The 12,183-nt window shown below is 48.4% G+C and overlaps 1 protein-coding gene across 1 annotated transcript in view; it reads left to right on the top strand.

The window, feature by feature from the left end:
- The window catches only part of DDX4 (DEAD-box helicase 4), a 121,453-nt gene that overhangs the window by 35,962 nt on the left and 73,308 nt on the right, over positions 1-12,183 (top strand). The window contains exon 6 of the mRNA XM_030567719.1: positions 1,338-1,382. Coding sequence (XP_030423579.1) covers positions 1,338-1,382 — 45 coding nt within the window. The remainder of the gene's footprint in view (positions 1-1,337; positions 1,383-12,183) is intronic.

The following is a 12,183-nucleotide window of genomic DNA, read 5'->3' as shown; positions in this document are numbered from 1 at the left end:
AAGGCTGACAGCAAAGACCATAGCCACTGTGGACAGTAGATAATTGTTCTCATCAAACCCTCTGCTTCAAAATTCTCAGGTAAAATCCTCTTTGGAGAGAAGCTTCATAAAGTGGTAGCTACCACCACCAAGGACCCAAGCATTCTGTCACCTCTGACAAAATCCAAGAATTAGGATTTCTCATATGGGCAAAAGCTGCTTTTTTTTGTTCTAGAGAGGAATAGTCCAGTGGTTAAGGTGCAAGCTTGGGACACCATGGGTCTAGGTTGAATTTTTTGTTCCACCAGAGTCTTCTGATCAACCAGGGGCAAATCACTTGATCTTTGCCCTTCAGTTCCCCATCTGTAAAATAGGGAAGAACTATTATGCCCATCTCACAGGTTGCTGAGCATAAATATATTAAAAAGATAGAAGCAGATAGAATGGTAATGGTGGCCTTATATGTATCTTAAATAGATACCCACAAGAGAGCTATCAGGTCTGGGATAAAACTTGTATGGGAAAACTTTGATCAGAGAATGGATCCAAGACTACTTTCAAACCCTGCCAACAGCATGACTCCATTTGCGTCTGTCTCCCTACAAAAATAGACCTAAGGGATAGCCTTTTCCTTAGGCTGCCTAAGACCAAAAGAAGTGAAATAGAGCAGTGAAGATTAAATTCAAGATGGAGACCCCAGCTTTCATTCTCTCTGCACTTTCTCAGAGAGATTGCCTGGTATTGGTGGATCTGATAGAAGTTTAGGTCTAATACGGAGTTTTCAAATAATTTGCTTATGCCTAGTTTACTTGTGAAAATTGCCAGTATCCACAGAAAAAAAAAATACTGTCAATTCCCAGGATCCTTAACAAGACATTGATAGGACTTTAGGGAATGATCTATACATATTCTTCAACTTATTAGTCAAAGGCACTGTCCCCAAGAACCTTGCAGAAAGTGACCTTTACTTTTAGCATGTGTGCTCATTGAGTAACTTAGGGTATGGCTACACTTGAAATTTCAAAGTGTGAGTGTGGTCGGAGCGTCAGCGCTGGGAGAGCGCTGCATGTAAACCACATCCGTTGCGGGTGTAGCTTGCAGCGCTGGGAGCTGGGCTCCCAGCGCTGCGGCACTGATTACACTGAGGCTTTACAGCGCTGTATTTTTCACACCCCTGAGCATGAAAGTTGCAGTGCTGTAAAACGCCAGTGTAGCCATGGCCTGAATTGCCTTTAGTATTTTCAGGAAGACAAGTACAGCCCCAATTTCTCATATTGAGGTAAGAGCTCAGTCCTATTAATAATAATAATAATAAAATTTTTTTTTTAAATTTTAATTTTAATGCATTTGTCTTGAAGAATCTACTGAAGATGGCCAAGCAAGAGCGCCTTCAAGGAGAGGAGGTAAGGTACAAAGATGAAGTGACACTGATAGCAGATCTGTTTGTTCTATTTCCAGGGGAGTCTAACATTCTTTGAGTGATTGTCCATATAAATTCAACTGTTGGTGCACATGCTCCCATGTGCTAGAGATTTCAGTCTTTTCACTATTGGAGTCTGAGGCCACGCATGCGCTCTAAAAGCCCTCCTACTGCTCATTCCTTGTTACTACCCAGGGCTGTGAGATGGCACTCCAGGCCTGGTCTACACTACGCATTTATACCGAATTTAGCAGCATTAAACCGATTTTACGCTGCACCCGTCCACACAACGAAGCCCTTTATATTGATATAAAGAGCTCTTAAAACTGATTTCTGTACTCCTCCCCAATGAGGGGAGTAGCGCTGAAATCGGTATTGCCATGTTGGATTAGAGTTAGTGTGGCTGCCATTCGATGGTATTGGCCTCCGGGAGCTATTCCACAGTGCACCATTGTGACGGCTCTCTGGAAAGCCATCTGAACTGAGATGCACTGGCCAGGTAGACAGGAAAAGCTCCGAACTTTCGAATTTCATTTCCTGTTTGGCCAGCATGGAGAGTTCATCAGCACAGGTAACAATGTAGTCTCCTGAGAATCGAAAAAGAGCTCCAGCATGGACCACATGGGAGGTACTGGATCTGATCGCTGTAAGGGGAGAGGATTCCGTGCTGAAAGAACTCCGTTCCAAAAGACGAAATGAAAAAACATTTGAAAAAATTTCCAAGGCCATAATGCAGAGAGGCCACACCAGAGACTCAGTACAGTGCCATGTGAAAGTTAAGGAGCTCAGACAAGCCTACCAGAAAACCAAAGAAGCAAACGAAAAGTCCGGGGCAGGGCCAAAAACATGCCACTTCTACACTGAGCTGCATGCAATTCTAGGGGGGTCTGTCACCACTACCCCACCCCTGTCCGTGGATTCTGAGGTGGGGCTGATAATCGCAGCCATGGCTGAGGATTCTGCGGGTGGGGAAAATGAGGAGGAAGAGGACGAGCTTGTAGAGAGCACACAGCACTCCGTTCTCCCCAACAGCCAGGAGCTTTTTCTCAGCCTGACGGAATTACCCTCCCAGCCCTCCCAAGCAACTATCCCAGACAATGAAGTCATGGAAGGGACCTCTGGTGAGTGTACCTTGTAAATATAAGACATGGTTTAAAAGCAAGCGTTTTTTAATGATTAATTTGCCCTGAGGACTTGAGATGCATTTGTGGCCAGTACAGTTACTGGAAAAGTCTGTTAACATGTCTGGGGATGGAGAGGAAATCCTCCAGGGACATCTCCATGAGGCTCTCCTGGAGGTACTCCAAAAGTCTTTGCAGAAGGTTTCTGGGCAGCGCTGCTTTATTCTGTCCTCCATGGTAGGACACTTGACCACGCCATGCAGGTAGCAATTAATCTGGTATTATTGCATGACTAAGCCTAGCTGCATATGGTCCCGATGATTGCTGGCATTCAAGCAACATCCGTTCTTCACCTCGCTCTATTATCCTCAGGAGAGTGATATCGTTCATGGTAACCTGGTTGAAATTCAGGAATTTAAGTAAGGGGACAGAGATGGCCATTCCTACTGGGCTGTTTACCTGTGGCTTAAAAGAAATCCTTCCCCGCAGGTAGCCAAGTGGGGGGGAAGACGGGGGTCGTGATTGGCGCTGAGCTTTTCTGCGTTTGGCTAGCAGGGATCTTTCCTGCGGTAGCCACGTGGTTTGGAGGGGGAGTAAAGGGAGGTGTTTTCTTCCATGATACCAGCCACGGGGTGGTTTTTGCTGCTGCACGTTAACAGGAAAGAAGCAGCACTCAATGGGCTTTGCTTGCTATTTGGGAAAGGAGGACGCTGGATAGATGAAGGCTGCAGAAGACGAAAGACAATGGCTTACCATGGCCATATGCAAGCGGAATTCTGCTGCCTGGACCTGATCTGTAACACCAAAGCCGCAGGCACTCAATATTAAGATGCAAAATGCGGCCTTGTAGTGAAAACACGTGCTATGTAAGGTGAATAGTGTTGTTCACCATGAAAGAGTATGACCATTGTTCTGTATAATCTATCTTTTTAAATACTCCTCTCCCTTTTTTCCCCTCCCTCGTGCAGCTGCAAAGTTTTCGAGCCTCCCTACTCCGTCCTGAAGGCTATTTCCAGAAAAAAAAAGGGGCGAGAAGAAATGTTTTCGAAAATCATGGAAGTGATCCGCAATGAAAGAGCTCATCTGAATAAGTGGAAGGACGTGGTAGCAAAGTATAGGAAAGATGCCAGTGACCATGAGGACAGGAGGGAGGATTGAGATGAGAGGTGGCAGCAGGAAGATCAGCGGTGGTGGGATGCAACTCTGGGGCTGCTGCGTGATCAAACTGACATGCTCCAGCGTCTGGTGGAGCTTCAGGAACGGCGGCAGGATCACAGAGTGCCTCTGCAGCCCCTGTATAACCATCCTGCCCCCTGCCCTTGTGATCCGCCAGTGCTTGCAGCACCATGGAAAAGTTCCCCTTTTGGTTTATGTACTGGGTGCCCTGGTGCCAAGATAAGGATATGGGTTCCATCTGTCGCCCCACCACAGTTAGGAAATCCCATTGCAGCAAAACCATCCACTATGACCTGCACATTTCCCAGAGTCACAACCTTTCGTAGCACCAGCTTAATGATTGCTTTGGCTACTTCCATCACAGCAGCCTCCACAGTAGATTTTCCCACTCCAAATTGATTCCCGACTGACCGGTAGCTGTCTGGCGTTGCAAGCTTTCAGAGGGCTATCGCCACTCGCTTCTCAACTGTGAGGGCTGCTCTTATCTTGGTATTCTGGCTTTTCAGGGCAGGGGAAAGCAAGTCACAAAGTTCCATGAAAGTGCCCTTACGCATGCAAAAGTTTCGCAGCCACTGGGAATCGTCCCACACCCGCAACACTATGCGGTCCAACCAGTCTGTGCTTGTTTCCCGGGCCCAAAATCAGCGTTCAATGGCTAGAACCTGCCCCATTACCAGTAGGATCTCCAACACGCCGTGGCCCACAGTTTGAGAGAATTCTGTGTCCATGTCCTCATCACTCTCGTTGCCACTTTGCTGCAGCCGCTGCCTCCTCGCCTGGCTTTGCAGGTCCCGGTTCAGCATTGACTGCACGAGAATGCGCGAGGTGTTTAAAACGTCCATGATTGCTGTCTTGAGCTCAGCAGGGTCTATGCTTGCCATGGAATGGTGTCTGCATAGTTCAGCCAGGAAAAAAGGCGTGAAACAGTTGGCTGTTGCTGCTTTTACGGAGGGAGGGTGAGGCTGTACCCAGAAGCACCAGCGGCAATGTTTTTTGCCCCATCAGGCACTGGGATCTCAACCCAACATTGCAAGGGGCGGGGGAGACTGCGGGAACTATGAGATAGCTACCTACAGTGCAACACTCAGGAAATCGACGCTAGCCTTGGTACATGGACGCATACCGCCGAATTAATGTGCTTAGTGTGGCTGCGTGCACTCGACTTTATATAATCTGTTTTAAAAAACAGGTTTCTGTAAAATCGGAATAATCCCGTAGTGTAGACATACCCTCAGTGTCCATGTCACAACACACTTTTTTCTAATCTTAGTGTAGATGTGTAGATAGATGTGAATATAATAGTGTGGTTAGGTTTAACATAGGATAGCTTATGAGTTTGTAAGTATTTTGTATAGTTCAGCTCTTTTTGGTTTTGTTTTGACAGGAAGATTTTGTTTTTCCTGGGGATTTAGCCCTGTCTGATTCTAAATCCCTGGGATTTAAAACTGTTCCATCTTAAAGGGAGCTATCCCTTTTAATGTTGGAATATGGCAGTAGTTTTCAACCCAGGGTACATGTGCCCCTGGGAATACGCAGAGGTCTTCCAGGGAGTACATGAACTCATCTAAAATATCTGCCTAATTTTACAGCAAGCTACGTAAAATTCCCTAGTAACGTCAATACAAACCAAAATTTCATAAATGACTTGTTTAAACTACTCTACATACTGTACACTGAAATGTAAGTACAATATTTTATATAAAATAAAAAAATTGAAATAATTACATGGTAAAAATCAGAAAGTGTGCAATTTTTCAGTAATGGTGTGCTGTGACGTGACACTTGTATTTTTATATCTGAGTGTCTAAGCAAGTAGTTCTTAAGTGAGGTGAAATGTGGTGTATGCAAAACAAATCAGACTCCTGAAAGGGGTATAGTAGTTTGGAAAGGTTGAGTACCACTGGGATATAGAACCAAAACAGTTTGATTTGTTAGGAGTTAATCATTAGCCAGCATATAATTTAGGATCACTAACTACCAAGTGTTTTTAGCTCATATAATCATATCCTGCTATTATAAGTTCCTGGATTTTGTTGACAAACTACTGCAAGAGGCATGACGGAATTTAAATCTTTGATTTCTGAGGTACAGTGGATAACCAGGACATTGCTTCAAGAAGCTCTGGATGCCTCTGACACCACATTCCATTCCATGAAAATTTCAATTGTTTGGAGCCGGGATGCTCTACTTAAATTTTTCTCTTTGAGGGTCCTACTCTTTTCACTGCAAGGAAAGATGAGGCTCTTCATTTGTTGAAGGACTCCTAGGCTGCACTTTGTTCTCTTGGAATATATACACTAACTCCTAGAAGGAAGCAGGGAAAGCTGCCCTGCACCACATAATAAAAGATCCTGAGTAATAGCCTCCATCAGGTCCACTGACCCTCCATGGAAGGAGATTATGCTTTCAAAAGAGGAGTCCTTTGGCCTCAACATCCACACCCCGTCCTGTCACCACTTTGAAGTAATCATTTTGACGATTGGTCTAGAGGTGCTCTACAACAGTAGTCACCAACTAGTCGATCCTAGAGAATCTCCCAATTGATCGCGATCTCCGATAGCACAGCAGGGCTGCTAGTAAGGCAGTCTCCCTGCCTGCCCCAGTCCAGCTGCTATTGGAAGTGGCCGATGCAGCCCCTGCGGCAGGGGTCTCCTTCTGCATGCTGCTTCTGCCTGCAGACACTGCCCCTACAGCTCCCATTGGCCAGGAATGGGGAGCTGTGGCCTTTGGGGGCGGTGCTTGCAGACAGGGGCAGTGTGCGGAGCCACCTGCCCCCCTGTCTGGGACTTCAGGGGGGTTTTGGGCCCCTTCCAGGAGCGGCGTGGGGCCTGGCTAGGCAGGGAGCCTGTCTTAGTGGCAGCTCCTCTTTGCCGCCTAGCAGGAGTTGCCCAAGATAAGTGCCACCCCAACCCCCTCCTTCATCCCAGCACTCTGCCCCAGCCTGGAGCCCTCTCCTAAACCCAGACTCCCTCCCAGAGCTTGCACCCCTCACCTCGTGCTGCACCTCAACTCCTTGGCCCCAGCCCAGAGACTGCACCCCCCCGAACCCCAACCCTCTACCCCAACCTGCTGAAAGTGAGGGTGGGCGAGAGTGAGCGATGGCAAGCAGGGGGATGGAGTGAGCAGGGCAGGGCCTTGGGGAAGGGGTGGGGTAGATCCTGGGTTGCCCTTAAATTCAAAAAGTGATCTTGGGCGTAAAAAGTTTGTACAGCAGTGGTTTCCAATGATGGAGATGGATCTTTAATCTTCATCCACTCTATTTGGAAGCAGTCTTTCAACATGGAACGTGGTAGTATCAGATCTCTGGGTTATAGAAACAAGGATATACCTCCTACAATTCTAACCCAATTGCCCACTCCCTTCTCTGTCTCTGTTCAGAGACTCCTTTTCAAAGAGACTATTTCAGCAGGAAGTGAAACTGCTTTTCTGTGGCAGCAGTAAAGGAAGTACTGCTTCAGTGCGGAGGGAAGGGGTTTTATTCCAGTTGTTTTCTAATCCTCAAGAAAAAAGGATGCTGCCCTGTCTTGGAGCTAAGGGCATTTAATGCCTTTATTTGCTGCATCAGGTTCAGAGTGGTAACTCTAGGCTTCATAATTCCTTCATTAGAGCCACAGGACTGGTTTGCGGCTCTTTACCTGCATGTTTGCTTTCATATCGCCATACATGCCATGCATAAAATGCTTAAAGTTTCAAGAAGGATAAAACCAGTATCAGTTTAGGGTCTGATTCTTGAGTTTGTCTGCATTCACAAGGGTTTTCAACAAATGCCTAGTAGTGGTGGTTGCTTGCCTCAGAAAACAAGGAATAACTAGCTGATCCAAGGAAAATCGTCACAACCCAGTTACAAATCCACTTAATGGGCAAGTCCCTGAGGCTGGCATTGAACCCTGAATCACAAGAGGGCACCCCCCCAAAAAAAACCCCACTAAACCCCGAAAACATGATCTTTGTTCTGAAGAGTGTGGGTGCTGACGCACAGTGCTTCATCTTCAGTCCTGTTTTCAAGATCAACCAACTCTGACAAGACACTCTCAGAAATTGAATAGGTCACAAGGAGTCCCAGGAGTAGATTCCAAACAGAGCTTAAAGAGGAGCTTTACCCTCTTTCTCCAATTCTGAGACTTCATGGTCCTATGTGGTTATACTGAAGCTTGACCTCATGATGGTGTGAAGTCCTTGACCCAAGCAGACTATACTTGGATTAGTTATTGAGAGTGCCACTGCTGAAAGCTGCTTTATCGAAGATTGATAAAGGATCTTGGGAGGGCAAAGACTATTTTGATGCCACTGCATCCAGTGCCACAGGCTTCAGCATCTATGCTGGCCTGGGGGACACCATGGCATTGTCTCTGCCTCAGTGCCATGGGGCACCATTGACATTTATGACACCGATGGACCTTGGTGTGCTGCCGGAGCTGGAATCTCCATTGATGCCAGAACTACCTTCATAGGCTCCACAACCTGTGGCCCAGAGTGCCTTGATGGTGCTGCCATCAGTGCCCGTGTCTGTGGGGCCTACTTAGAGTGGATGTGTTCCTTCTTGTCAGCTTCCTCTCTGGTGTCAGACAGTAGGCAGGGAATGGAAAACTCCCATAAGTATTCTTCTAGTAGTTTTCTTCCGCCTTTATTTGGTTTTGAATAAGGGATCAAAGTACTCACTGTGAGACAAATACTCTTGCGCACCAGGTCCTGGATGTGCGACGTAGTTTAACACCATATCCACCAGGCCCTTATCCATCTGTCAGTGTGCCATACTGGGGGGCCTTGGTCTTTCCCTGGCATAAAGGGTAACAAAAGGCTGGTCTGGATAGTTCTAATACTCTTCCTAAAGCCCTGGCTATGCAGTCTGCTTCTGAACTTCCACCTGCTCAGCCTTATTCTCAGTGTTAGGATGTACCAAACACAGTTTCTTCCTTGGTGGATCTATTGGGAACCACTATGTTTTCTTTTCATCCCCGGTATGCCTCGGTGGGATGACTTTCAGAGTTTTCAGAACTCAGTCTGATTCCTTACAAATCCCAGTGGAGGAGATCCAGGAAACTATGCATAAACTAATGAATATTCAACAATCTGTTTTTTCAGAGAAGGATAGCACTTCTGATGAACGAGGCCATTATGGACCCCGCACAAGTGATCTGGCTGACACATCTATAGTGCCCCTGCTGCCTACAAAGCAGACAAAATCTCAAATGTTGAGAGGAAGGGGCTGAGTTATTTTTATAATTATGCAGCACTGTCCTCAGTAGTAGTGATAACTGCTAATGAAAAGTCATATCTGCAGCTAAATACAATATGTGATCAATGTATGAGTAATGGATTAGATTTGACTTTCACTACAGGGATATAGGGCCAATAAGTTTGTGTCACTGATGACTGTATATTAGCTGTGTAAGTAATACAAGGCTGTAACACAAGGTCTACAGGCATTAGGTCTGTAAGATATGTAGCTTGGCCATAGGCCTCAGGGCTGAAACAGGTTGACATGACTAGTTTACTGAGATCCCTGTACCAGTAAAATACAAAATTACAGTGAAATATGAAGTGCTGAGGTTTTGGAAACTGTGCAACAATAGACTAGAGAATGTCTTAGTGTATCAGTTATTCTTCGAGTGATTGCTCATGTGCATTCCAATAGGTGCGTGTGCGCGTGCACGATCGCTGGAAATCTTTTCCCATCGGGTTGGCTGTGGAGACCCCTAGAGTGCGGCCTTCATGGTGGTGTATGTTTGTTCCTGCCAACCTGCTGGCTGCTCAGTTCCTTCTTACCTCCCATGACGGTCGTTGGAACAGCTCAGTCTCTTGCTTCTGCCAAGTGCCTTACCTAGCGGTTCCCTTATTTCTATGTAAATAGTTTGATAGTTGCTAGTTGTCGTAGATTAGTTTAGCTTACTTCGAGGGGCTGCCCCTCCCCCTGTTTTACTCTCCCTAGTGCCTGGGCATGCCTCAGTCGCAGGGGTTTACGGCGTGCAAGAGGTGTGCAAAACCTGTGCCAACAAGTGATCTGCACGCTGCCTGTCTCAATTCCTTGGGGAGGGCCATCAGACAGATAAGTGTTCTATTTGCAGGAGCTTCAGACCCAGGACTACGAGGGAACGGAACTACTCTCTGAAGCACTTCTTGATGGAATTGGCCCTTCAGCCACAGCATGAGCTGACACCAGCATCCTCGGTGTGTAGCACACCGGCCTCAGTGCGGGACGTCCCAGCACTGAAGAAGAACTTCATCAGGGAGCACTGGCACCGCTCCCTGGCCCAGAAGGCCAGTGCTACGCAGTGGCACTGTTTACAGTCCCTGGTGCTGCATAAGAAAAAGAAACCAGATGGGATGTTTCCCTGTCAGGAAGCCAAGGAGGGATTCCAGTGGGGCATATCTTCTAGCAGGACACCCTTGATCTAGTCCCCAAGAACCAGCACCATTGGCTCCGGCTCCAGTTGCAAAGCCATTGAGTTCGGTGAGAATGGACTCTCCTACCTGGGATGATTTGGAGGAAGAGCTTGATCTTCCCTCCACTCTGGACACACATGAGGCAGCTCGAGACCTCATTGCCATGACAGCGTAGTACCCGGCCCTGCAGGTGCAGGGCCTGACTTCGCAAACTCAGGCACCACTAGTGGCACCGGCCCCGGCGCCGATTGCGGTGTAATGCCCAGCACCGTGGACGATTACGACACCGCACCAGGGCGGCACCCATGGTGGCACCACCATTGATTCATCATCAGGGGAGGGGAACTCATGATGTTGCGGCGCCAATCTCGGGCTCCCCAGCACTGTCTGGCTCCGCTCCCCCATGGTCAGGTATAGAATACTCGTCAGAAGCAGAATCATCTGTGTCCCACAACAGCCACTACCACTCCGTGTCCCAGAACTGATCCCGGCTCTGTAGGCCAGCAGAACAACCAGCACCAGCCATCAGTTGCCTAGCGGCAGGGCCCAGTGCAATGGCCCTTTTGGACTTTTTGGGCCTACCACCAGGCTCAGGGTCAGGGCTCTAGGCCAGTATTGGGTGGTATCGGCCTCCTGTGTCCCTCTATCAGCGACAACAATGGCACACTACATCTATAGGGCCCCTGGGGACCCAGTACGGGACAGGGCTGTTGAACAGCCACAGACAAGCACAGCCCCTCTTCCATCGATGTTGGTGGCACCTGAACCTCCAGTCACAGGGAGCTCCACAGTACCTGACCCGACCTCCAGAGAACCTGAGGGGCAGGAAGACCCCATCGGGGAAATCTTTTCCTCCTCCTTGCTGGACGAGGTGGGGGCGGGCACCTCCACCACTCTGCCGCCCTCCCAAGCGGTCTTGGTGGCCCCGGTATCCATTGGTGATAGTTAACCTTCTCCTCCAGGCAGAGGAGGTTATGGAGAACTCCGATTTGATGGTGGACAGTCTCACTCTTGAGAGTCCTTCTAGAGTAGCTTTGCTCCTCATAAGGACAATTCAGAACACCACGAAGGTGCTCTGGCAAACCCCAGCCTCTATAGCACCAATGGTTAAAGGGGTCAAGAGACGCTACTTTGTGCCGCAAAAGAGCTATGAGCACCTTTTTACCCACCCCCAACTGGGGACTCTGGTGGTTTGATGCAGCAAACCACAAGGAGCGGCAAGGACAAGCAGGACCTGCACCTAAGTCATGTGACACCAAGAAGCTGGATCTCTTTGGCCATAAAGTCTATTTGACTCGTGGGCTCCAGCTTCGAGTAGCAAATCAGCAGGCAGTTCTTAACCGATATGCCTTTAATTCCTGGAGTTAGTTGGCTAAGTTCCAGGAGTTTATCCTGGCTGACTCTCACAAGGAGTTGGGTGCGCTCCTGGAGGAGGGTAGGGCGGTATCTAGGACCACCCTCCAGGCAGCACTGGACATAGCGGACTCTGCGGCTTGAACCATGGCCACCGCCATAGCAATGAGGCACAATTCGTGGCTCCAGGTTTCGGGTATCCCGCCAGAGGTCCAGAACCCCATACAGGACCTCCCCTTTGACTGTGAGGGCCTGTTTGCTCAGAACATGGACGCGCGCCTGTACAGCCAAAAGGGCTCTCGGGCGACTCTAAAGTCTCGGGGGCTACACGCCTCCGCGCCTCAGAGAAAGCCCTTTAGATTTCAGCCTCCGTCCCGCTTCTACCTGAGGCCTCCTTGATGAGATCCACCTAGGAGAAGAGGCATAAATAATAGGAGGCACCCACCGCAGTCCTCCTTGGGCCAAGGCCAGGGTTCAGCCAAACAGCCCCCCAGCTCCAAGCCTAACTTTTGAAGATGTGCCCAAGGACGGCGCATCAGTTGCCATCTTGGATCCTTCTCCACGCTTTGTGAATCTGCTCTCCCACTTCTACTGTGCTTGGTCTCAGATCACATCAGACCGCTGGGTCCTCAGCATGGTAGGGATGGGATATTCTATCCAATTCTGTTCCCTTCTGCCCTCTGACCTCCCCCCCCCTTACCTGTCCGTCTTCAGGGACCCCTGTCATGAACAACTCCTTGTACAAGAGAT

This window comes from Gopherus evgoodei, chromosome 6 (assembly GCF_007399415.2).
Source record: "Gopherus evgoodei ecotype Sinaloan lineage chromosome 6, rGopEvg1_v1.p, whole genome shotgun sequence".
NCBI classification, from domain to species: domain Eukaryota; kingdom Metazoa; phylum Chordata; order Testudines; family Testudinidae; genus Gopherus; species Gopherus evgoodei.
This window is presented reverse-complemented; position numbering and strand designations above follow the sequence as displayed.